The following is a 26,950-nucleotide window of genomic DNA, read 5'->3' as shown; positions in this document are numbered from 1 at the left end:
AGAGAGTTATTTTCTTCAGACACATTTGAATGACTGCTGTACCACAATATTTGGATTGTCATTCTTACAAAACTTTTTTTTTTTTTTGGTTTTCTCCTAAAAAGGATAGTTGTGCTTGAGCTTTCCAATATGCTGTATAGCCTTTGTTGTTCTGCAAAGGAGCTACCTGTTTTAACCCCTGACTATACCAGTCTGTATTTATATGTATCATACATTGTTTCCAATACTACTTCTAATTATTAATTACTCATTCACTAAGCTTGATAAATCTTTACAAAAGTTACCCTTTAAAAAAATAGGACTAAGGTGGATTTTAAAAATTGGAGACTGACATAATGTTAGATATAATTTCTCATTTGAAAAGGTTATTCCTTTTAAAAGAAGAGTGTAGAAAATTAATGTTTTATATTTAGTCATGGGTTATTTTTAAAAGTTTGTTAATGTATTAACAAAATATACAGATGTGGGTGTTAATTGTTGGGTCCCGTTTGAAAAGTAAGGTTTTTAATTAATATTTGTTAATGGTTTATTTTTGTTTGTAACAAACCATTGTCTCTTTTCAAGGATGAACAGAGTTTATGAAGGAGCATCATTCTAAGAATTGAGTGATGTAGTCTTATATTTGGACAATTCACCAGATTCTCAAGAAGGCTTTCAAACGACTGTAAAGTTTGATGTTTATCCTGCTGAGCTAATGGGGAAAGTTGTAGCATAAAAATTATTTGTATACCAGCATAGATGTGTCATTTTCCAAAACTTCAGCAGAAACCAAGCAAAGTGACAAATCTTTTCACAAACTAGAATTCTTTCTTAATGAGTCAAAATGTTTTGAATGTCATAAACTTTATAAATGAAAATTGCCTAGTATTTAGCAAGTTGTATTCTCCAAAGTAAAATGTTTCCAAAAGTTGAGACATTCTGTTTAGTTAGAAAAGTTGGTGGTCCTCTTAGTCCCTGATGAATCAAGGCAGTCACATCCATATTAGCTGGTTGAATTTGTAAGTTTTTACAAACACCAGGTCCTTTGTACCTTGAGGATGATTGCACTGGTTTGAAGTCAGTTACTTAATGGTGAGGTAAGAAATATATTCTGTTGCTAAATCTGTTTTAGACCCATAAAGAGACTTGAAAATTTCAGTTTATACAGATAGAAATTAAGCATCTTTTGTGCAGACTTTTTTTTTTTTTAACAAGAATTGGAAAAAAGGTGTTTGTTTTTAAGCATGCAACTTTGAGAATCTTTATTAAGGAAATGACATAATTTAAAAAAAAAATCTTGTAGCCAAGAACATATATGGCCACATTACCAGTAATAAATGTTTTTTTCTCTTCATATTGGCCAAAAGGGAATGAAAATGTCATCATAGGAATCTGTACATATGCTACTGATTTGCCTAGAAAATAGCAAGTTTGGTATCGCTTACTTTGCAAATATAGGGCCATGTGGCACTTTTATCTATAGGACAGATTAACTCTAATAAAATGAAGTGGGAGGGGTTTATTTTTGATATATTACTCTTACGAGTTTTCAAACTTTGATAGTGTTTAGCTGAAAAGTGGTTTAGAAAGGGCTAGATCCAATGTGTCCACCTTATTAAAAAACTGATATCAGATCTAATTTTAATTTCATTCTTTTCAAACTCAAGTACCATATTGGCAACCATCATATTGTCATAGGTGCTCTGTTCGTTTAGATATTATTGGGGGGGGGGAAATGGAATTTGTATAATATATGTGTACATATATATAAATACATACAGTATATAATCTGAAGCTCTGAGAGCTCCTAAGTCAGGAATGCTGAGTATTATAGTATATTGAGGTCAGATGAAATTTTACATCTTTGCGTGTTCTGTTGCATCCCGTTTGGTAGTTTCTTGGACTGCATTACTCCAGCACTCATGATTGATTTTTGTCTTCTAATTTTCTTCCAAGTATTTTATTTTTACTGTTCGTTTTCTTTGGCTTGATACTTTTATGTATGTTACTAGTCACTTGAAAACTCCCCCGCCCCCCAAAGTATTTGGTTTTTATGCTTTGTCTCTGGCAGCTATAACAGTGGTAAGAACATTTTGCAGATAGCTTCTAAAAGGTACCACTGATTTTTCAAAACTCATCCTGGGGGAGGAATTTGGGTGTTTTCATTTGAGCAGGGATTTTTTTCAGAAAAATGTGTTTTGATGGTAGGTCAGCAGCAGTGCTAGAATCTGAAAGCACAATACCAGTCAGGCAGGCTGTCCGATCAGAAGTCATCTGGCTGAAGTTTATCTCTGTCTCTCAGGCCTAATCCCTACTATCATTTTGACCACTTGGGGTGACATGTGGAATCATACAAAGGCTTAGGAAGAAACAACCAGTGTGTTTAAACCAGGATGCTTTTACTTACTTGAAGTGACTTCAATCTAGATTTCTTCTTTACATTTTAAAAATGTTTTTAATTTTGTGATCAGCAACAGTCAATTTATTAGCATAAATTGGTCTCTTTATTTCGAAGATCAAAAAGTCTGCTTCATTTTGCAGGATTAAGGCGAATATAAAGTTATGATTTTTGAATTAAAGTGGGTTTTTAGAACAGTCATTACACACCTTTTCAGTTATTTGTAAGAGGCTTCATTTTGTTGCCTTTTTGGCTCTGAAAACTTCTGGTATGCTGTTTCCCGTTGACCTGATACAAAAGTTGTATATTTATTTGGATTATATTTACATTATATTCTTTGTAAATGTTTGGTGTAACTTGCACTTTTAAAAAATGACCCTGTTGGGTGTTAGCAACTTGAGAAAAGTTCCCTCATCAATTGATTGTCAACTGGCTTTTTATGTCTTTTTCCTCTCTTCAAATCATGTGACTTTTTTAAATGGAAAATTTCATTAAAATATTTTAGCACCTAAAGGCTAGCCTTATAAATAGCTGTGAAAGAAAAGTAACAGGAAATTAGATTTGACTAGCCCAGTTAATTAAAAGATGAGTTTGAACCCAATGGGATTCTTTTACATCATGGATAAAGATAGAAGGAAAAGCAACTGGAGTAAATTGATACTTATTTTCAATTTTAAATGAGACTCTGTTCCCATTCCAACATTAGTGTTGTCTATAGGGTGCCAAGATATCCATCAATTTATCTAGAACAGTAAAATAGTTTTCAAGGCAGTTAATTACCATCATCATGGAGACCACATGGAATGATTTGACTGAGGTTTTTTTCACTTTAAATTGGCTTTGTTACCATCAAACACCTAAATCGGACTGAGGTCCGGTGAGAAGGGAAAGCGCAACGCGCTTTGGTAAGCTGCCTGGAGGTGAAGAGTCGAGGGATACATTTGCTCACTCTTGTACAAAGCACAACTAGAACTTTTGTTGGATGGTTTGCCTACATCTTGAATACTTTTAATGTTGATACGTTGACTTTTTTTAAGTTGACTGCACAGTCACTGTATGTACTAGGAACTGGTTTCCTTGACTTTCTCGAATCAATGGCTAGGAGAGGCACTAATCCCTGAGGGGTTGAACATATCATGAAGCTGAGTCAGTATGGAAGAATTTCAAATAAATCAAACAGGGTGCTGAAGTTCCATCTGTCTCATATGCTTCTGATAAGTTCGTACTGATTAGTGAATGTAGCTTAAGCCTTTGTATGTGTCCTCAGGGGGGCAAACTCTAAGAGGGACCAGATAACGTTTGAGTGGAGGGATTATATTTCAGGTGTTTTAGCTTGAAATTTATTTTTTAAAAAAATAAAAATAGAAAAAAAAAATAGAACAAAGCCTGTGAAGATGATATAAACAGGCAGAGTTGTTTTAGCACAGAGAGAAAATATTGACCTGTCTGCATTCTGGTACTGTGGGTGCAGGTCCTAGCTGGGTATATAACCTGATACATTTTTAATTATTCTCACCAGCAAGTAAAAGGAAAATGAACAATCTTTGGGAAATGTCTTTGAAAAGGGGCAAATGGTAGGAAAATCAGATTTTACCTCCTTTATACAGGCATTATGTGATACTTGCCTACAGAAGTATGGGCGTTTCCAGGCTTCCGAGGAGCATCTCAGAAATGTAAGAGTCAATCTGAGATAGTTGAAAAATTGGTAGGGAAGGAAGAAAATCCCTGCAAATAGTAATCTTATGTTAGTTGGCCAAGTGAAATGATCTATCTTTGTGTTTGGGAGGTTTTATTTTCTTACGTTTTTAAAATTGAATTGGTAAATGCTTTATAGACATATTTTTATCCAGGTGCCACTCCAATTTGTGTATGTAATAAAAATTATTTATATTAAAAGTGGGAAATAATTTGTCACCATTGTTCTGTGAGTATGGATTTATGGAGGGGTGGCAAAGAGGAGTGCTAGTTAGCAGTTTTCCATGTAGAGTCGTCCCCAACTGATTTGTCCACATGTCACTTGTCCTCCCCACCCAAAAAAGGAATTATTTCTAACCTAGATGTATCACTTGAGACTTTTTAGAAACAAAATAATCAGGGAAGTTTCTAGAGAGAAAGATGGTGTTTTTGTTTTTGTTTTAATTTTTCCTTGAGGATTGGGGTAAAGAATACCTCCCCCCAAAACTATCAGCACAAAACAGGGTATCGATTTTTAACTCTGATGTTACTATTGGAGTTGAATATTAAGTAAATATAATGAGGGAAATACATTTCTAATAAAATTCCCTACATTCTAGAAACATCCCTGTTTTAATTTTTTTACCTAAATCTTTTTGTGCTCTATCTGTGTAAAGAGAGAAAATGTACTGAGTTATAATGCATTTTATTAACACTATGTACATAGTAGCTGCTTTGTGTTCAGAATGGTAGCAATTGCTTTGTATATTAAAGTGATCCTTGTGAATTTGTGAAATATTGTCAGAAAGTGCTTTTTCTTACTGTAATCTTTGTGGTATCAACTGTCCTAATGCCCTTTTTACACACATTTATGTGCAGTCACATAAACATGCTTTTAAAAACTCTGTAAGTCTCTTTTTTGGGGATGGGATCTCTCGATTTTGGTTTCTGCCAGTAGTGTTAAGCTGTATTTTCTGGGACTTCAGTTTATTACTTTTGTTAAATGAGCAAAGTTTATGTTAGAATATATCACAAGCTTGTGTTGCACGGCAACGGAAAACTAATTTGAGAAACCAGAACACATCTTCAGTTATTTAATTTTACTGTATTCCTCATTTTTAGCACAAGATTTCTTTGTTCAGAAAGATTGAACAGTGCCTATTTGAAGATGTGGAGATGTTACCGCCCTATTGAGAAAACCAATGGAGACATATGACCAGCTGTCTCCAGTGTCAGAAAATACATGTTTTAATTGGAAGAACAATGAGAATAGCTAACTTGTCAGGCCCCCTTGTAATTCTAAAGTTCTGTGATCATAGGAAATGGGAGGAGGTGTGGTTAATCTGCTCTTTGCTTAAAGCATAATAAAAGATTCTCTCCTGTTGATTTAATTTCTGAAAATAAGCAGTTGCATTTATCCTAAGGTACTTTTTTAAAAAATTGCCATGACGTATTTATTAAGCTTGTTACACCTGCTATTGTATTGAAGGAATTGCACACATTTTATTCTTTCTCTTCTACAAAGTGTGACTACTTAAGGTGATTGTACAAGCAGACATTTTTGAGAGTGAAAGGGTGACATTAATAGGGACAACAGGTGTAAACCAGGATTGTGCTGAGCAAATCGGGACCTTTAGTCACCCTCCTTGTAACCCGTGTCCAGGTGCTTGAGCCTCCAATAAAAGGATAGAGTGCCTCTCTTTATCCATACCTTTGTGGTTACTTGCTTATTTCACCAATAGTTGAGCACTAAGAAGTACCTGTCCTCAGGAAGCTCTAGGACACAGCCGAAGAAACCATTCTAAGACGTTCACACAATTTTAGCTCTGGTGCTACACTCTCCTATTTGTCATCTCCACTCAGATTGCAAAACAGAACCTCTCATTTCTCCTCTAAATCCGTTCATCTCTCAGCTGGCTTTTTCCATCTTGTAAATGATGCCACTATTCCACTACGCTGCTTAAGGCAAAATCCCAGAAAACCACTGCCTTAGTGTTACCTTCCACTGTGCATTTTTCATTTCTCCACATCTTTCTTTTGCATATTGACCAAACTGGGGCTTAGGATTCTGATGAGGTCCTAACAAGTGAAGAGGAAAGGTATTTCCAGGCACTGCAATGCTATTTTTTGCTATTTTTTTTAATTGAGGTACAATTCACATAACAACATTGACCATTTTTAAGTGAATAATTCGGTAGCACTTAGTGCCTTCTCAACGTTGTGCTAGCTACCACCAACTGCATATCTAGGTCCAAATCGTCACTCCAAAATCAAACCTTCCATCTATTAAAGAGTTACTATTTTCCCCTCCCTCTATCCCCAGGCAACCATGAATCTGCTTTCCATTTCTATAGTTACACCTATTTCTTACGTACAGGATCCTATGTGACCTTTTGTGCCTGGCTTCTTTCACTTAGCATGTTTTTGAGGTGCCTCAAAATCATTTATCAGTACTTCATTCCTTATGGCTGAATAATCCGTCCTATATGCCACAGTTTATTCATTTATCCACTGATGGACGTTGGGATATTTCCGCTATTTGGCTTTTGTGAATATGCCGCTATGAACATTCACGTGCAGGTATTGGAGTCCCTGCTTTCAGTTCTTCTGAATACATACCCAGGAGTGGAATTGCTGGGCCATATGGTAGTTCTATGTTTACTTTCTAAGGAACTGCCAAATTTCTCCTGAGCTGCCGCACCACTTTACATTCCTGCCAATGATGATTGATACGTGAGTGTCCCAATTTCTCCGTGCGCTGACGAACGTTGGTTTTAATTATGCCCCTCTTTACAGGTGTGAAGAGCTAGCTCGTTGTCAATCGTATTTGCAACTCTAACGCTTAACGATGTCGCGTATCATCATGTGTCTGTGGTTATTTGGAGGATAACCAGAATGCTCAGAATGTCTGTTCAAGTCCTTTGCTCATTTTTTAATGGTGTTTTTTGTTGTTGTTGAGTTTTATGAGTTTCTTACATATTCTGGATACCAGAGCCTCACCAGGTAGTACGATTTGTCATTATTTTCTCCCATTCTCTTAAGTTTTCGTTTCACTTTCTCGATAGTGTCCTCATTTTTTAACTTCGTTTCCTTAAGTAGTATGTACGTTTGGAAAATAGGACAAATGGGGAAGCAGTAAAAAGCAGTTTCTTGTGTATCCTTTTAGAGACAATCTGTGCATATACATGCAAATGTAATGTCTATTCTCTCCTCTCTCCCCTTTTTACATAAATGGTACTTTTTCACTGAATGTGTCTTGACAGTTCTATTTCAGTTTATGTACATCTGCCTCAGTCTTTCTAACGGATGTGTGGTATCCCATTGTGTAGATGTATCATAGTTTAACAAGCACCCTCTTTTGTGAACATGTAGGTTGTTACTTTTGACTCTTCCAGATACACACAAGTCAGTATAAATAGAAGCTAGTTTATCTTTACGATAGATACTGAGAAGTGGGAATGTTTATTAAGTATGGTTTTCATATTTGAAGGTTGCTTCCTAAGCATTAATAATTTGCTAAATTAATAAAAAGATCACGTTGGTATTTTTTTAATGTCAAGCTTTATAGTGTAAGTAATTTTTAGGAGTTAGAAGTGGCAGAGCCAGCCTCAACACAAGGTTTTGTAGCAGATAGGCCCCCCTTTTCACACCTCTGTTGTAGGGATTTCCCCTCCACCACAAAAATAGTTCTCAGGTAGGAAACTTAATTTTTCAGCATACCATGTCTTCTAGTGTTAAGTTTTAACACTTCCTGGCTGTAGAAAGAAAAGCATAATATGATTGAAGATTGGAAAGAAACGTCAGAGCTAACAAATCCTCAATTTTTAAAGTCACAAAAAAAGAACGGAGTTCTGCCCTGATTTCATGCAGTTCTTGTCAGTTTCTCTTTTTCCCAGAACAAGGCTCTCCCTACTCACTGCAACATGTTGCCTCGTTCTTGTTAAAGACCTTGAAAATGCTACTTTTCGGGGCATCTGGATGACTCAGGGTTAAGCCTCTGACTCGGGTCATGATCCCATGGTTTGTGGGTTCAAGCCCCGCGTCGGGCCAGCTACTATCAGCGTGAGCCCAATTCAGATTCTCTGCCCCTCCCGCCCTGCTCTCCCATTCGCCCTCTCAGAAATAAATATTAAAAATTTAAATTAAAAAAAAAGAACGCTGCTTATGTCTAGGTAGAGGTTCTGGGGTAGCAGTACAATTATGACCATGTCTCTGACACAAAAATAAATCACAGGACTATTTCACCAACTATGATGTCAGGCCCCATGCTGGTATATTAAAAAGTGGTTTTTAAAATTACTTTAAAATTTTTATCTTGAGAGAGAGAGAGAGGGTGGGCAAGAGGGGCAGAGAGGATCTCAAGCAGGCTCCACACTCAGAGTGGAGCCCAACACAGGGCTCAATCCCACAACCCTAGGGTCATGACCTGAGCTGAAATCAAGAGTCAGACACTCAACCAACTGAGCCACCCAGGTGCCCCTCTTCCCGATTTAAAAACTGTTATCTTGGGGCAGCTGGGTGGCTCAATCAGTTGAGCGTCAGGGACTTCGGCTCAGGTCATGATCGTGGCTTTGAGCCCCGCATCAGGCTCTGTACTTACAGCTCTGAGCCTGGCGCCTGCTTCGGATTCTGTGTCTCCCTCTCTCTGCCCCCTCCCCTGCTCACACTCGGTCTCTCTCAAAAATAAATGAACATTAAAAAAAATAAGTAATCTGCACAGGGAATGACAGCGTACTTTATAGTGGTAGTTCTAAGAACCTGGCGTCCTACATATATTTTAACATAGCATCTTGGCACCAGTATTTGATCTTAATTGTGGGAAAAGTCACTGGAACTAAGAGTTCTAAAACTGAGGAGTGTGAAAATCAATGCTTAGCATATAGTTGGTTTAGACTAGGTTTCTATCCTTGAGGATAAGACAGGCACACTTAGAATGCACGTTCCTGAGGTCAATCCTTTAACATAAGAGAAAGCCATCACAGCTTTCCTGACATTTATAGCGGACACTGTGGCATACTATCCAGATATAACGTCTACCCCCAGCCCCATCCCTCACCCCCACACACCCATTAAGCACTCACTTCCCCAGCTTCTGGCAATGTTGGAGGATGGCTCTCAGCTGAGTTCTCTCCAGGTCTTTTCTTCATCCTGAGGGTATGCCCCTTAGATCACATGACTAATCTATGCAGGGATATAAAACCCTGCCCTCTTGGCTTAGTATGGCCCAGCTACAGGGCCATCCTAGCTCTCGTTTCTGAGGACTCCTGACTGCATCCCAGCCTAATTCCCCCCTATTTCCCAATCCTACTACTTTTACTACCTCAGAGATGTCGATCTTGAAATCATTCCCATTTAAACTTTCTACACCCTAATGTCCATCTCTGAGTGTATTTCCCCAGGGAACTTGGCCTGAGACAACACTTTAAACTCAAAGCCAAAAAAAATCATTTGATTTTTCACTTAAACACCAAACTATTCCTGTTGAATTTTTCTTGCCTTTTATTGACATCTATTAAGACAAGAAAAAAAATTACCTTCAACCTTTTCTGACCCTCAATGTTTTATGAACATGCAACACCACCAATTAATGCTTCGTTCACTCGGTAGAGCACCCAGACATCTTGAAGTTTTCCATCCCCACCCAAAACCACTTTAATGTCGGTTCTGCAAAGTCAGGGATATTAAAGGAGCTGAACCCCAATTAAAATACTCATTTCGAAGAACATACCTGAGTGGGGGACCGGCCTTTCATTTCATTACAGTGTTGATACTGCGGGGCTTGTGTTTTACTTGTTTTAAAAGACCTTCCATGTTCATAGCACAGTATTGGCGTTTTACGGATTTGCTGGACTATGGATATTTCTATGTCACGTGCATTTATCAAAATTGTGTTGAACCTGTACGTCACAGAATGCTCAGAACGTTTAATTCATAATTCATCTTTATTAAAAGTAAAACCTCTAAAATATATGTAGAAAATAATGTATTGGGTATTTTCACATCCAAGGTAGTCATTAAAAGGTTAAGAGGAAGGAGGTCTTGTTTCCGATGATTTACAAAGATCTATCTCCAGTACCCTCGACCATACTGAGATTTTAATTCTTGTCATCTGAATTTGTTTAAACTGTTAAGCTTTTACATTGCTTAAAAAAAAAGGGGGTGTGTGTGTGAGAGAGACAGAGAGAGAGAGACTTCATTCATAAAGTCCGTCAAAGATAATCATAAAACAATGTAGCAGTCATTTAACCCAAATACCAGTACCCTCTAAATGGAATGCAGTTTTTCATTCAGTGAATATTTGGCCCTGAGACACTGGCTGCTGGGACGCAGCCCTGGAGGAGGCACCAGTCCTGGCCCCCAGAAGCTCCCCATCTTCTGGGGAATCCAGACATGGAATAAGCAATTACAAGCACAACGTGGAAGGAGCTTCTCGGGGAGCTAACCTCCCATGAAGGGGTGAGATTTCCAACTGTTTTCAACGTCATCTTATGCATTATACGAAGGAGGGGAAAGCCTAGGAAAGAAATACAAACACAACATCTGAGAAAGGGGAGTGCCAGGGGAAAACTACAGCTATTGAAGACGACACCCCAGGCACAGCACATGGTGGTTTCAAGACGTAGCTCAACTTTTAGTTTTACTTCATTTGTTTGTGTGCCTAAATCGGAAATTAAGCCAAAAAGCATGAAACGAGACCTCAGGGAACTCACATCCTCATCTCAAGTAACCAAAAGTAATACTTAAAACCTAAATGGGGCAGACAAAAGATTTCAAGAGCATCAACAGCTCAGGGAATATACATTAAGCCTCTTGCTTTATATTCAGAAAATTAGAAAACTGGGCTCAACATGTATCTCAGAATGTATTTAATAGAACTTGCATGGGTTAGCCTCACCGAAACAAGCTCACTGCTTTGAAGGCCCTTTTATACCAGCCCTTCATTCTATCACCAGTGAAAATTTTCACCAAGAGGGGGCAGTATGGGATACAGATATCTCATACATTCCTTTAACGCTAGTTGGACTTTTCAAAGTAAAATAGGACTATGAAGTCACAGCAGTGGGACAAAGTGCCACTTTGTTTTCAAACGGCACATGTGCTTTGTCCCTTGGGAACCTTTGGTTGGTTAGACTTTTTGTTCAGGAGCCATTTCATCAAATGTGGTTCGATTCCCAGGCTAAGACCTTCACCGACACACTCAATAACAACATTCCTAAAAATTACAGCCAACTAGAAGTCCTCCCTCTGGTTTCTCTTCTGTGCTTTGTAAATATGTACGTCTTTGTCAGGATCGTAGTGAACCTTAGTCACAGTAAACTGCCTCTCCAGCATCGCCAAGAAGTCGTTATCTCGTTCATAGCGAATTCGGCAAGCTAAAAGAATCACGGAGCGGTTGCTACAGAGATGTTCCAAAGTCTGAAGAAGATCTGTGAATGTTTCTTCTAAATATATGATATCAGCTCCAAGTATCAGGTCAAATTCTCCAGGTGAATAACTCCCCAAATTTTGTCCCCAAGTCAGCTCCTTAACAACAGCTTTGGGTTGGATATGGGGAGGTAAGTTGGCTTGAACATTTGATTTAAGAAATTCTAATGCTACTTTTCGATCCGTGATAGTCACATGAGCACCTAGAATGTGGGACAGAGAGAGAGAGTCATGTGCACATCAATACAACTAACAGGTAGGGGTGTCAAGTCAAGCGGGGGGTGGGAGGGGGAGTGTCTCTAATATTCCACCTGAAATCCAGAAGCTCATGCCCTTCAGGGATGGCTGCAAACGATCAGAAAATGACCAGCAGCTCCTCTGCACCGCTTACTGGTAAAAGTGAACTTTGGATTTGCCCCTCTGACACATCTGTTTGCTAAGTTGTGCCTCTGAAGTGCAGAGCCCCCCAGTGACCCTACACTGAAGCTTCTGGATTCTGCAGGTGGAACTGGCCCACCTCCCACAGGTATCTACCACTACATTTTATTCATTAGCTCATGATCTTCGAGTCAGTAGACCTGAAGGTAAAATGGAATCCACAAAAGAAAAATCTAGGAGCAAATGATTATAAAGACAACAAGATACCAAAAACAGGGAAAGGCTACTTTCTCAGGTCTAAGCTTTAACAAGAATCAAGGAGGGATTAATTGGCTATTAAGAAATCCCAGTCCACATCTCCTTATGCTGTTAGGAAGCAGCCAACCTGTATGTATTTAAGTTATATATATATATATACATGTATGTATATACACGTAAGTTATATACATATATGTATGTATGTACACATATATATGTATATATTTTGAAAAGTGGTTAAACCTAGAAATTCCTAGATTGTACTAAATTACCGTAGGTTAAAACGTGAGATCATGTTTACTAAATGCTGAGTTCCTGCATGCATACGGCAAAGGAGGCAGTATTTCATCAACGTTTCTCACGAGTTGTTTACCATGAACTAAATGTTTGCCGGGAACCAATACGGCTGGGAGAAGACCGAACTGTAGTCACCCTGACAGCAGTGAAGCAACTAGCTAAGGCCGGCCCTGAAGTACCTCATCTGCGCTGCAGGAACCGTATGCATAATCCTGTTCAGCTCTGACTTTGTAACTTCTGAAATTTAACGTAATTTCCATTCTTTCAGAAGATTCTCGCTTCCGTGCCTTCTGTAGTTTGTGACCTTCGTGGGTCACGCCCCCACGGGGTTCCACACCGGCTACGGCAAGCACCCCCTCAGCGGCAGCTGGTGGAATTCAATCTGACGTTTACAGTGCTCCGTGTGACCCTGACAAAGGTGCTCCGGTTGTTGGACTTTACAAGCACGCACCTACCGCGTTGACCATTCTGGCCGAGCAGCGCACTGCCTCAAGGAGAAGAACGCAGAGTCACTTCCGGTCTCCCCCCACAGTCAAGCTCACAGACAGCCTTTTCCTGGTTTGACTTAGAAATTTATGTCTGGATTTCGTAACAACGGTCTGTATTTGCTGGCAATACTGGAGTGATCTAGTCTTTTGTAGATCACCTTGGTGTTCATTTGAATACTTTTTGCACGTAGACCTTTCCGACGCCTGTCTCGGAGGGTTTCTGAGGTTCTGAGGCTACTTCTAATCTGCTAGGTGTTCCAGGAGTTTCGGTAGGACCTTGATGCGACTTGGCCACTCCTCTATCAACTGCATAAATATCCAAGTGGCTGCTAGCGACCACGGGACAAAAACCCCTACCTCAGAGCTTAGATTCAAGTGAAGAGACAGGCAATAAGAGGTGTTTTTGAAGTCAGAATGACCAGTACGTTAGTTGGAGATACTCACTCACTAGGGCAAAAATAAAGCAGGAAAGAGAGACAGATGTCCAGAGGTAAGGAAAGCGGGTGGGACATTGCAGACTGAAGAATAAGGGAAGGCCTCACCCAGACAGTGACTTAGGCGAAGTGCATCGCAGGAGGGGCAGTATCCCCAGCAGGCAGAAGAGCAGGTACACAGGCCCGCGGTGGGCAGGCCAGGGCAGCCAGAATGGTAGGAACGAGTGCAGGAGGGACAAAGCAGAAGATGAGGCCAAAGGAGTAACAGGCAGGAGGCAGACCACCGAGGGCCGCACACGTCAGGTTTCAGAAAGGCTTTGGCTATTTTCTGAGAGGAGAAGCTAATGGAGAGTGCTGAGCGGAAGCGCCAATGAGGTTAGACTTTAACAGACTTTCTAGCAGTAGGGCCAGGCCGGAAGCAAGGGGCCTTGTGACGAGGCCCCCACAGTGACCCAGGTGAAGGAGGCTGGTGGTGTGCCCCTTTGCTGTAACCACGCCACGCACCCACCCCGGGGCCAGCTCCCAAATACGCCCACCCAAGAGCAGCCAACCCTGACTCTGCCGGGAAGCTCTTCCTTACCACCCACTCACGTTTCGTCACCCAGACGACCGTCCCTGAACACGGCAGCCCTGCCTGTGGTTTCCTTTTGGGTGTTTGTTTACGGAGAGGAGCACAGGGATGTCTTAAGTGTCTTTTAATCTATCAGTTTCCCTACAATCTTTTGTTTCCCCTTTCAGTTTGGGGAAGAAACAAATCATTTGTCCTGTAGTTTCCCACAATCTGGATTTCACCGACCGTGCCATTTTATATAGTTTAGTCTGTTCCTCTCTCCTCTGTATCTCCCGTAAATTTGACTTTTTTGAGCAAGGCTATTTCAGAGGTGGTGATATGTTCTTCATCAAGGGGTATGTAGTACCTGGTAAGCTGTATTTCTGTGACGTGAACAGGCATGAATACCCAATGTCCAGATCTTTAATTCACTACATTCCTTTTGCATTTGTTTGTTGAGAAATTTCTATAAAGGATAGTTTCTTTCGATTATAGTTTGTTACTCATTTTGTATAGGAACTGAATAGGAAAGGCAGGATAAATTTTGCTCCTCCCTCCCCTTTTATAAACTGGACTCCAAAGCAGCCTCCAGAGATGACTGATGAGGTTTATTCTGTTGTTGTATCATCAACTCACGGATTAAACATATTTGATATATTTGGATCCAGTGCCATTATCAATATTGATGTTCAAATACTGCCAGCAGACTTTTGACACAACCCCATGTTGTCCTTGTTAGCCTCCTTGCTATCTGGTGGGACAAGATATCCCAGGTTCATCTTACACATTTCCCGCTACAGAAAATACATTTCTGTTAGACATCGTCAAAACTTTTTGTTTTGGGTACCTGGGTGGCTCAGTCCTTAAGCATCTGACTTCAGCTCATGGTTCCTGAGTTCAAGTCCCACATTGGGTGAGCTTAAGCCCCACTTCGGGTGAGCTCGAGCCCTGCTTCTCTCCCTCTCTCTCTCTGCCCCTCAATCACTTGCACCTCTCTCTCTCAAAAAAATGTTGTTGTTGTTTTCTGTTTTCAGATGGGAGCCAGCCAGTTTGCAGGCTTATGGGAAGGGTCAGGCAGAAAGAGGGAAGAAAAGTGACAGTGTGTGTGTGTGGAGGGGGCGGGGGGGGGGAGGGGCTGGCTGCGAGCACATCAGGAGCAAAGGCAGAGACTGTGGGGCACAGCAGGGCTGGAGGCAGTGAGGGAGATACAGAAGTTCTCTTCTGACTGCATCAGTCTCCTCAGTGAAATGAGAAGATGCGTCTCTGGCTGGGAGCGTGGATGGAGGAAGAGGGTGGGAGGAGGCTGGCAGAGTAGGAGAGGAAGCACAGTAGCATCCACTGCCCCTCCCCACTTCCCCTCCCCCCCCCCCCCCCCAACATTCCTGGATCCTCAAGGTGAAGAGAGACCCGGCAGCAGCCACATTCGGCTGCACAGCCACAGGCCTGGAACAAGCAGAGGGCCGCCCTTCGCCTGGAGGTTAGCCTACAGGAGAAGCGGGAAGGGCAGAGCCCCCATGACTGAAGACGGGAGGAAATGCCCCCACTGGGAGGTTCACAAGGTGTTCAGACAGGTGCCCTCCAAGGCAAGGCTGACTTCATGAGGACTAATGGGCAGGGACCCGGCACCACACACCCCGTGGCCTCTCACTTGGTAATGGACAAAGAACATGTAAACGCTTACCATCACTTCCCATTTGCACTTCTGTGAGCAACACCTTGGAACATTTGAACACGTGCTATGTACAAAGGACACAGAGACGAGCAAGAAGATGCTTGGCCTCTAGAAGCTCAGCCTCATGAGGGAGAGACCCAGAAACACAACTGTGATACACTGTGGGGAGTAAAATATGGTAACCTGGAGTGCCAGGAAAGTTTCACAAGGGAGAAATTCTCCGAGAGGGCCAGAGGTCAAAGAAAGGATTTGGAAGGAATGGAAATCTGAGCTTACACTGGAAAGACGTGGCACTAACCAGGGGAAAGGGTGAAGAAAGGGCATCCGAGGCAGAAGGGACGGACCAGAAGCAGCGTGTGCGTCCCTGGAACCGAAAACAGCGCGCGCATCTGCAAAATGAGCCTGACAGTCCGTCAGAATGAGGTGAGAGCCTCAGGGGTGTTCGGCCGTGGGGAGGCAGAGGGGTGTTTAAGTACCGGCCACCCAGCACTTCTGCATCATGGACGGGCCACTTCAGTCTACTGGGAAGTGGCTCTGAGAAGACAAAGCAGAGGCAGAGAGGTCAGGTGGTGGGGACCTGCAGAGCCTCACAGAGGAGACAGATGCTGAGAGCTCCAGCCGGGCGGGGGCAACGCAAAGGGAGAACTGGAATCAAGAAATCCTTAGAAGATGGGTCAGTGGGGCTGGCAGGGCTGGCGGGGGCGGGGGTGGTTATGGGGCGCGGGTGGGCCTGAGTGCGTACTTGGATGGCCACACTAACTCAAGAGAACAAAAGGTCGAGTTTGCAAAGGGTAGAAGAGTTCAAGTTTAAACACACATACTGTTTGAGGCGCTGAGAAACAGGCAGGTAGAGATGCCCAGCCTTCAGTGAAACATACAAAGAAGTGGAAAGCTCAGTGGAGATTTACACTACAAGTATAGAAAACTAAAAGACAACTTCTTCCTGAGCATTATATTTTAAGACTCTTCCCCAGACTTGGTTGGGCATCAAATCACCTCAGAAGCCTTTAAAATCCAGATTCCCAGGGGCCTGGGTGGCTCAGTCAGTTAAGCGTTTAAGGGTCTGACTTCAGCTCAGGTCACGATCTCATGGTTTGTGGGTTCAAGCCCCACATCGAGCTCTGTGCTGACAGCTCGGAGCCTGGTGCCTGCTTCACATTCTGTCTCCCTCTCTCTGTCCCTCCCTTGCTTGTGCTCTCTCAAAAATAAACACCAAAAAGAAAAAAAAATTTTTTTAATTAAAAAAAAAAAAAAAACCCCACATTCCCTGACCCCACCCCAACTTACAGAACCCTATCTTTAAAATGGGATGATTTTTTTCTAAGAATACTTTCCACACAGTATAAAGAGATTTTCAAACTAAGGACGAGGGTGTGAGTCAGAACAGCATTCCAATTCTAACTCCACAATCCAGGAGTGTTGTGACCTTGTGCGTTACCTAACCTCTGTTAAGCCTTCATTTCCCCGAGGGGAAGAGAGCTCCAAGTAGACCTCCCCACCAGGCAGGGGGGCGCAGTGAGAAGGACAGACTGAATAGACAGAATGTGGGAACTGCCCAGTAATTAAAAGCTGTTTTTTTCTTTTAATAGGAAAATCTCATCACCCATTATTCAAGTTCTGCATAGAACTTATCGGGTTTTTTTCCCTGGCTTTTTAATAAAATCTGTCTTTTCCTTCCTCCCCATCAGAATTAGAATGGAAGCTTCCTGAGAAGACCGGAAGCCTCAGCACCTAAACCCAAGCCTGGCATATGGTGGGTGTTCCCTGAATTTGGGAATAAATGATTCGGGTTACGAAAAATGGAAATACTTTTTTAAAAAGGAGAACAATCAACCTCTGACACGTTCAAAATCACCACCTATTCTAGTTCTCGCTGCCTCCATTCTAAAGAGAGTAACTTTTTCTTACCCTCAGGTCTCACCCTCAAAAGCAATGCCTTATACTTTGTAGTCACAACAACGGGTGTGCAAATCACACAGGAGTGCAGAGAGATGCGCACGACAGAACATGAAATGAGACATACATATGTGTACGTACATACATATGTGCATACACATACATACACACACCTCTATAACCACGATTACAACTGTGATTAAATATACAAGTGGAGGGGCGCCTGGAGGGCTCAGTGGGTGGAGCGTCCGACTTCAGCTCAGGTCAGGATCTCACAGCTCGTGAGTTCAAGCCCCGCGTTGGACTCTGTGCTGACAGCTTAGAGCCTGGATCCTGCTTCAGATCTGTGTCCCCCTCTCTCTCTGCCCCTAACCCACTCGCATTCTGTCTCTGTCTCTCTCAAAAGTAAATAAACATTAAAAAAAAATTTTTTTTTTTAAATACAAGTGGAAGCAAAAGAATGGAAGGAAATAAACCAATATGCTGACAGTACTTATGTTGCAGTCATGAATAACTAGAATGTTTTAGGCTTTTTCCCCCTTTATTCTGCTTCTAGGGCTATTTTTGAAAAGAGTTACATCACTTTTGAGAGAGAAACATTACTTTTCATGATTTTCTAGTTTGTCCAACTCTTATTCCAGAACTATTTGAGTATCTACCACATGGCAAGTGGGGTCTGGCTGGGGCCAAGGACACACAGGATGAGACACAGTCCCAAGCCTCAGGAGCTTCAGCCTGCCAGGAGAGACAGACACAAGAAACACGGGCTCGTAAGAAAGGCTGGAACAACGTGGCAAGTATACCAAGGGCTGTGGGGAGAAGAAATAAGGCAGCAATGAATTCTGCTCCGTGGCAGGAAAGGATTGAAAGAGGGGGCGGTGAAGCTAGGCCAGGAAGCGCACCTCCCCCCAGTCACGAGAGAACACCGTGCTGTTCTGTCCCAGCCCACTCCCAAAGCCGATCGTCTTGTGGGGCGACAACTACCTAGTCCCCCACTCTGTGCTAGTCTTTAAAGAACCTCATCATCCTGTTTCACCCAACCTCACAGATCCGCATTTCTAGATCACAAACAGATATACTCAGAGGAGCAATTAACATTTATTGAGCATTTACTTTGCGCTAGTCAAGGAGCTGATTTCTGTGCATGATCTCATTGGATCCTCAATGTGGCAGGAACTGATTATTATCCCCATTTTATAGGGAAATCGAAGTGGAGAGATTAAGCAACTTGCCCAAGGTCACACAGCTAGTAAGAGTTAGAAAAGGTGTCAAAACCAAGTATAACTCTAAACCTATGCACTTTGCCAACTAGCAAGTCTCTGCACCAGCCGACGCAGCTCTGCATGAAGACCCGCTTGTCCAGAGGAAACAGAAGAAACCTCATTTCCCTTCCAGTTAACTCCTCCCACATCAGCAAACTTAGTGTCAAGGAAAGACAGTAAGTGTCTGATGCACCTGGTTTGAGTCCTCAGGTCTCCACTGACCAGGACTCCACAAAGTGACTTAACCTCCCAGAACCCCAGTTTCACCGGCAAAATGAAAAATTTTTAAATGTGGGGCGCCTGGGTGGATCAGTCAGTTTAAGCATCGGACTCTGGATTTCAGCTCAGGTCATGATCTCGCGGTTGTGAGATGGAACCGAGTTGGGCTCCTCGATGGGCATGGAACCTGCTTGAAATTCTCTCTCTCTCTCTCTCTCTCTCTCTCTCTCTCTCTGCCCCTCCCATGCTCATACGCACACTTGCTCTCTTTCTGTAAAAATAACATAACATAATAAAATAAATAATAAAATAAAATAAAGTAAAACAAAATAAAAAAATGAAACCTAACACCCATGGGAATGTCATAAGGCTAACTTGAGGAGAACAAAAGGCAGTGTACGAGCGAGGGCCTCATCAGTACCTGAAGGTGCCGTGGTGTTGGATGGAGACCTAGATCCATTTACACACCGTTAACTACCACGCTGCCCATGTTCCCCACCACATTTTGGAAGGCTAGATCTAAACACAGAAAAGAATACTAAAAAAAGAAATAAGGTACCAGAAAGAGGACACAATAAAGGAGGGGCTTAAGTGGGTCCTCGAGCACCTGTCCACAATGGAGTGGAATTCTAGCTCCTCACCACCAAAGTGTGGTCTGAGTACCAACAGCGTCTGCATCATCATCCCCTGGGAGCTTGTTAGATATGCAGGTTCTCAGGCCTGACCCCAACCTACAGAAGCAGAAGCTGCATTTTGACAAGAGCACTGGGTGACGATATTGAAGTGATGAATGTTATATATTGTATCTTAGAGGCTAGTCTACCCACTGGGTGGCTTGAACGGCATGAGCCAGAAGCTGAAGAAAGGAGTCAACAATAAATAACAAAATAAAAACAAAGCTTAAAAATACTGTAGGCCTAAATTAATATCTGTGTACCAAACAAGCAAACAAAAAAAAGACAAACCTCAATACCAATTCAGAACCGTATACCGCGAAGAGAGAATTTTTAAATATAAGATGTCAGTACAAACTACAGCAGGGCCGGCCCTTCTCAGAAGAGACGAACCAGCAAAGTTTCCTCAGCAATGAATGAGACTATCTATTCTATCTGCCTCACAGGGTTAAATCCAACAGAGTACAAGAAGGCCCCTAAAGTGTAAAAAACTATGTACATGAATATGACAATTTTCTTTGAACTGAAAACTGCCTTCTGATCATACTGTTGGCATAAAACTGAAAGGGGCAGGGACCTAATTCAGACAACCCAACTGTCTCCTGAATTGCAATTCTAAATGCCCAAATAAACGTGTGTTTGCTTAAACAAACAAAAACAAACAAAAAACCGAAGGGGGCAAAGCAGTCTTTCATGGGAAGTATAAATAACAGGATGAGAGAAAGAGCAAGAGAGAGAGAGAGAGAGAAGAAACGAGGCTTACTGGAGTTAAAGACACCAGCAGGTGACTCATAAGTACAGGGGACAGAACATCCAGTAAGGGAAAAACCGGTCTGGGTCTGTGTCACGGAAGCAGCAAACACACCTGTCAACGAGCTCCACTCGCAAAGGAGGGAGCCAGCATACGGCACTCACCCAGCAGGGCAGCCACTATGCCCACCAGCCCGGTGCCGGCCCCCAGCTCCACCGCGCGGCGGCCCCTCAGCTCCACAGCTCCCATCTCCAGATACGCGGAGAGAACGACGGCCTGAGTCAAAACACAGCGTTGCGTGTCAACGAGTGCCGAGGACCCCAAGGGTTTCAGGTGGGCTTTACACTGGCAGGAAGACATCACACCCTCTCTCCCACTGCAAGGTTGCAGTCCCAGTTTAACAACACACACAGAAACTCGGCTGCTGCTGGGAGATGACCCTAGAGCTAGAGCGGACGCAGCCTAGGCCCCACCGAGGTCCCTCCTGGGGACAGCAGGGGTCGATGACGCTGCCCACACAACATAGGGTGCTGCTCAATCTGGGAAGTTTCATTTCTTACTGTGTCACTTAAAGTTTACAAAACGACCCCGGTGGAGCTTACATGAACAGTCTCTGTGATTTTGCTTAAAGGAATGTCCAGTTCCTAACCCAAGTTCAAGGCAGCTAGGCCACGATGTCACCCAAAGAGGCAGAGTGGTTCCCGCCCGGGGCTCCTGGAGCTGGGTGCTCCTGCATCACTGGGGGCCCTCACCACATATTATCAGGTATGGGAAAGGAAGTTTTGGACACCTGATGCATGAGTTAGCATTTGCATACAATTCTATAAAAGCATTGTAGGAGCGCCTGGGTGGCTCAGTCGGTTAAGCACCCAACTTTGGCTCAGGTCATGATCTCATGGTTCAGTTCACGGGTTCAAGCCCCGCATTCGGCTCTGTGCTGTCAGCACAGATCCTGTCTCCCTCTCTCTCTCTCTAAAATAAACATTTTTTTTTAAAAGCATTGTATGTTGTTAACATGATTTTTAAATAGAATTTGTCTTTCACAGCCACATACTAGTAGCATAAGTAACAATTCCTCTTCTTGGTGAGCATTCAAAAGGCTCACCCATTCCTCACTATTATGTGCCCTATTAGTCGTTCTGGGAATACTTTCCATGTAATCACCTTGGACTAGATTCCTAGAAGAGGCTACAATACATTGAGATGTTTACACCTGAATGTTTCTCTAGCATCCCTAACGCAATGTTAAGACCACAAAATTACATCTATCATTTATCCAACATTAAATGAGTTCCCACTGCGAGCTGCTTGAGGGCAAGTCACTGTCACAAAAGCTGACAGAACAGTGCTGTGAGAGGAAGCAGTAAAACAAAGCAACTAATAGTATAATTTTGTGACCATTACAACTACGGAAAACTTCAGGAAAACATGTGATCTTCACTTTGGGCTCTCCCACTTTTTACAGTATTCTTTGTGCAATATTTTCAAAATGAAACTTAAGTGAAAAATTAACTTAACGAGAGTCCAAAGCAGTTAGGGGATTCCTGCCTTCCTTCCAGCTCTCCCTCTTTCCTGTTGGGTATATTACTGGCAAGTAATTTACTTTCCCTCAGCTTTCCTTTATTCACCCTCAAAATGCAATCTTTTGGGGTTGGGTGAGGGAGCAGGGAAGTAAGAGATTCCAATGGGTATAAGTATTTTTGGAGGGGCTGGGGGATGAAAATGTTTTTAAAACAGAGCATGGTGATGGTTACACCTCTCAGTGAATTTACTTTTTTAAAAAATCACAGAATTGTATAAACAGGTGAAATGTATGGTATATAAATTATATCTCAATAAATCTGTTATTTAAAAAAAAAAAAAAAGAAAAAAAAAGGAAGAAGAAGAAAGCCAGTCTTAAAATCAATTGTGGTCAGAGGCCCCAGGGTCTTACTTACCGCGTCCCAAACCACCGCGGCGACTCCCAGCTGTCTCCAGTCCTGCCGGATCCGGATCGTGTGGTTGGCAAAGGAGAAGGTGGCAAGAGGTTTGTGGAATTTCTGCAAGCCCATTACCGCTGTCTCCTCGTAGGGCACCAGGGCCATGTCACCTGCATCCAGCTCTCTGCTCCCTCAAAGCTGTTGGGCAAAAGAATCTCGCGTGACGCTAGGGCCAGAAATACTCATTCTCTTTTAAATCGCTGCAAATGTTTTTTTTAAGGTCGTTTTACATGTTCAAAAGAAGAAACACAGGTGGGGGAACCTTTGTCTAATTCCTTTTGCATGGCTCTTCCCCTTCTGGGGAGAGAAATTTAGTCCTGAATCCATGCTAAAAGGTGTCTTTGGGCACAAGAACCCAAGACCGTGCAACTCCTGCAGGATGCCCTACGCACTCTGCTGTCACCACTGGCTGAATTCCGAACCCAGCCGCGTTAGAAGCGGAGCGGAGCGGCGCTGACCGCCCAGGGCCGCGGAGAACGCGGCTCTTTCTAAACTGGCCAGGCCCACGCAGACTGCAGCTACCGCCCGCTGCGGCCGGCAGGGTAGTTCCTGCTGTTTTGCTTAGGTGTTCCCTCCACCCCCTCTAAATTCAGTGCGTTCACTAGTCACCGCCGAGGACCCGAACCAGCACTTGGACTGGGTGTTAACGGTTTGATTATCCGGCTTTTTGACACCAGCTGGATATACACGGTCGACGCAGCTCCAGCTCGCCGAGACTGGAAGTGAAACACACTGGCGGATTCCGAGTCGGCGGCGGGGAGAGCGAGAGCCCGGGTCCGGGGTGGACTCGGGCGTCCGCGGCTCGGAGGCCTGCCCCGAGTCCCCCGAACCCGCCCCCCCGGCCCCCTCCTAAGGGCCGACAGGTACGCACTCGCTTCCGGCGGGCCCCAGGGCTCCGGGAACCGGTGGAAGTGGGGGTCGGGCAGCCGGTCCACTGGGCCCTTCGGGACCCCCAGCCACGTGGGACGGGCTCTACACCGGGAGTGCAACGACACAGCCCAGCCCGAGGCGGGCCTCGCCCCTACTTACCGCTGCGGATCCGGCCCCGCGTGGCGCGCATTGTTTGCCCCGCCCCGAGCGCGGCTGCCGCAACCACCCGCCTTAAAGGGCCCGGACCCGAGAGACCGCCGGGCGCCTGCAGCGCGGCAGGCGGCGGGGGTGGGCGGCGCGCGCCGGAAGACACGCGTTTCCGGTCCCACCTCCCCCAGACAGGTGTTTCCCGAGCGCTGGGGTGTGCGGCGTTGCAGGTGTGCTGGCCGCGCCGTGGAGGAGGACGCTGGGGGAGAGGGCATCAGGCCTCCCTCCGGTGGGTCCCCAAAGTATTCAGACCACCAAATCGGTTTCCCGGCCGCCGAGGGCAGCGTGGGCGAAGGCAGCAAGGTGTGGAGCCGCGGGTAGGTGCGCGGAGAAGGCGTGGGGTGCTCTGGCGGCCGGTGACAGGGAGACCACCAACCTGGCGCTAAGGTCTTGCGCTGGTTCCACCTTCCTGTGAGCTCGTTCTCACCCCTGCGCAGGCGCGCGCGCACTGTGTGTGTATATGTGCGTGTGTGTATTTGCGTGGTTTGGTTTTGGTTTTTTTCTAGTTTGTGTGCTCTCCTGTTTTTCCTGTTAAAGGTGGCCAGTTAGCAGGTGTAGGAGAAAGTTTGCTCCGAAGCATACGTGGTCACCCATTTGTCCTCGCGTCACCAAAGTGAGGACCGAATTGGCGTCATCACCGCTTGGTGGCAACAGAGTAGGAAAAGCGACAAAGCCCTTGTCAACTAGAGCGCGAACTCAGAGTCCGCACGCGGCGCCTGGGCCTCCATAGTAAAACGGGCTCCGGGGACGCAGGGAAGCCGGGGGGCGCGCGATTGGCCCCACACCCGGTCCCGGGCGTTGCTGCAGTCCCAAGGCTCTAGTCTCCCTCCTTCCAGTGCCCACGTTGGTGCACCTGCCGATACGACACCTGTGTTTGACGTGAAAGCCACTGACCTAGGCTGCTGGCCCTTGGAAAGCGCGGCTGGAGTGAGCACCCAAGCGTGCGACCGCGCGGGGTGTCCTCTTCTCGGGAAAGGTTTCCTTTCCTTCCAGTACTCTGACCTCCAGCCCCGTCCCCCACCCACCGCCGCTCGGTCACGGCGATTCTCAGCCCCGGCTGCACGTTAGAATGTAGGAGAGCGCTTTTCACTCCCCCCCGCCTGGACTCTGCCAAGGGAAAGTCTCAGTGTGAGGAGACCCGAGCACTGGTACTTTTAAGAGCTTCCTGGTAATTCCGCTTGAGACCCGCTCCAAGAGCCTCAGGCCAACCCTAAACCATCCCCTCGCCTCACCTCGCCCCTCCCCTCCTACAGGGGGCGTGCCGGCCTCTGTAGGCATTTCTTTAACCTTCCAGCAGAAGGCTGAGGCTGCAAAGCGGACTTCAGTGAACTTCCAAGATCAGCAGTGAAGGTCTTTTACCAACTTTTTTTTTTCTTTGCTCAGTTTATTTTTATTTAAAAAATTTTTCTGTAAGAGAATTTATTTTTGAAGCAGTCTTAAGTTCACAACAAAATTGGAAAGAAGGTGCAGATTTCCCATTCACTCCCAGCCCCAGCACATGCAGAGCCTCCCCCCATTATCAATATCCCCTAGCAAAGTGGGACATTTTTACAATTCATTAACCTCCATTGACACATCACTATCACCCAAAGTCCATAGTTTATCTTAGGGTTCGTTCTTGGTATTGAGCATTTTATGAGTTTGGACAAATCTATGATGGCATATATCCACCATTATAGCATCATGTAGAGAAGTGTCACTTCCCTAAAAAAACCCGTGCTCCATCCATTTATCTCCCTCCCTCCTCCATAACCCCTGATCTTTTTACTCAACTCCCATGGGTCCATACAAAAGAGTGCAATTACTGGATCTTATGGTAAAGGAATGTTGAGTTTTATAAGAAGCCACCAGACTTCCCAACTGGTCGTACCATTTTGCATTCCCACTGGCAACGAATGACAGTTCCTGGAGTTCCTGTTGCCCCACATCCTTGTCAGCATTCAGGCGTTGTCAGTGTTGTGAATTTTAGCCATTCTGGTGGGTGTGTTGTAGTTGTCGTAATTTGCAATCCCCTAATGACCTACGGTTGTGGAGCATCTTTTCATATGCTTATTTGCCACTGTGTATCTTCTTTAATGAAGTGTCTGCTAAGTCTTTGACCCACTTTTTTCTTTATCCTATCTTATTTATTTTCCAGCTTTTTTGAGATATCATTGACATATTTAAGTTGAAGGTACACAGGGTGATGATTTGATACATGTATATACTGCAAAATGATGACTACAGTAAGGTTAGTTAACACATCCACCATCTCACATAGTTATAATTTTGTGCACGTGTGTGGTGAGAGCATTTAAGATTTATGGTCTTAGCAACTATCCAGTACATGTTAACTGTAATCACCATGCTGAATATTAGATGCCTAGAATTTATTCATCCTATAACTTTGTACCCTCTGAACAGCATCTCCTTGTTTCCCCCACCCCCAGCTCCTGGCAACCATCATTCCACTCTGTGTTTCTATGAGTTTGGCTTTTTTAAAAATAGATACCACATATAAGTCATATTATAGAGTGTTAGTCTAGCTTCCATCACTTAGCATAGGGCCCTCAAGACCCAACCGTGTTGTTGCCAATAGCAGGATTTCCTTCTTTTTTATGGATGAATAATATTCTAATACATATGATATATATTATATGATATATATGTCACACCATACACCACATTTTCTTTATTCATTCGTCTGTCAACAGAACTAGGTTTCCATGTCTCGGACATTGTAAATGATGCTGCAATAAGTAATATTTGCAATGCTGTAAATAATGAGGGTGCAGGTATCTTTTCAAGATAGCGATTTTGTTTCCTTCAGATATAAACCCAGAAGCGGGATTACCGGATCACAGGTAGCTCTGTGTTTAACTTTTTGAGGAGCTTTCCACACTGTTCATATTGTTTTCCGTAGTGGTTGTACCAAATTATATTCCCACCAACAGTGCACTAAGGTTCCCTTTTCTCCACATCCTCTCCAACACTTGTTATCACTTGCCTTTTTGGTAGTTGCCACTCTAACAGATGTCTGGTGATATCTCAGAATGCTTTTGATTTGCATTTCCCTGATGAGTAGTGATGCCGAGCATCTTTTCATGTACCTGTTGTTTGGCCCTTTTTTTTTTAAATTTTTTAATGTTCATTCATCTTTTTGAGGGGGGGAGGGGCAGAGAGAGAGAGAGGGAGAAACAGAATCTGAAGCAGGCTCCAGGCTCTGAGCTGTTAGCACAGAGCCCAATGTGGGGCTGAACCCATGAACCGTGAGATCGTGACCAGAGCTGAAGTCAGATGCTTAACTGCCTGAGCCACCCAGGCGCCCTCCATTTTTAATCTGATTATTTGCTTATTGTTGAGTTTTAAGAGTTCTTTGTATATTTTGGATAACAATCTTCTATCAGATATGTCTTTTGCAAATATTTTCTCCAAGTCTGTGGCTGGTCTTTTAATTCTCTTGACAGTGTCTTTTGCAGAGCAGAAATTTTTGTTATAATAAAGTCCACCTTACCAATTCTTACTTTCATGGATATTGCCTTTGGCATTGCATCTAAAAA

The 26,950-nt window shown here is 43.7% G+C and overlaps 2 protein-coding genes and 1 long non-coding RNA gene across 9 annotated transcripts in view; 2 read left to right on the top strand and 1 right to left on the bottom strand.

Annotated features, from left to right (window-relative positions):
* CREB1 (cAMP responsive element binding protein 1) overlaps window positions 1-4,956 on the top strand; it is a 60,846-nt gene extending 55,890 nt beyond the window's left edge. The window contains exon 10 of the transcript XR_002079057.2: window positions 565-4,956. The gene's annotated coding sequence lies outside the window, so the exon portion shown is untranslated. The remainder of the gene's footprint in view (window positions 1-564) is intronic.
* A 5,018-nt stretch (window positions 4,957-9,974) lies between these two features.
* Window positions 9,975-23,875, bottom strand: METTL21A (methyltransferase 21A, HSPA lysine). 7 transcript variants are annotated; one of them, XR_008423268.1, is made up of 5 exons: window positions 23,206-23,357; window positions 22,293-22,472; window positions 20,520-20,631; window positions 12,589-12,893; window positions 11,568-11,679 (listed from the first exon to the last, which is right to left on the bottom strand). XR_008423268.1 is itself a non-coding variant. In XM_053905502.1 (4 exons), the coding sequence occupies exons 2-4, from the start codon at window positions 22,437-22,439 to the stop codon at window positions 10,339-10,341; spliced, it is 486 nt and encodes a 161-aa protein (XP_053761477.1). In that variant the 5' UTR covers window positions 22,440-22,472; window positions 23,206-23,357; the 3' UTR covers window positions 9,975-10,338. The 7 variants fall into 7 exon arrangements, 6 of the variants coding, with proteins under 6 accessions (XP_053761477.1, XP_053761466.1, XP_053761464.1 ...); XM_053905502.1 differs by lacking the exons at window positions 11,568-11,679; window positions 12,589-12,893 and adding an exon at window positions 9,975-10,565; XM_053905491.1 differs by lacking the exons at window positions 12,589-12,893; window positions 23,206-23,357 and adding an exon at window positions 23,788-23,875 and having other exon boundaries at window positions 10,446-11,679.
* LOC128777994 (uncharacterized) overlaps window positions 23,524-26,950 on the top strand; it is a 28,442-nt gene continuing 25,015 nt past the window's right edge. Inside the window, exon 1 of the long non-coding RNA XR_008423270.1 lies at window positions 23,524-23,728. This is a non-coding gene — a long non-coding RNA (uncharacterized LOC128777994). The remainder of the gene's footprint in view (window positions 23,729-26,950) is intronic.

This window comes from Panthera pardus, unplaced genomic scaffold, assembly GCF_024362965.1.
Source record: "Panthera pardus isolate Hobbes unplaced genomic scaffold, ASM2436296v1 HiC_scaffold_10, whole genome shotgun sequence".
In the NCBI taxonomy this organism is placed as follows: Eukaryota; Metazoa; Chordata; class Mammalia; order Carnivora; family Felidae; genus Panthera; species Panthera pardus.
This window is presented reverse-complemented; position numbering and strand designations above follow the sequence as displayed.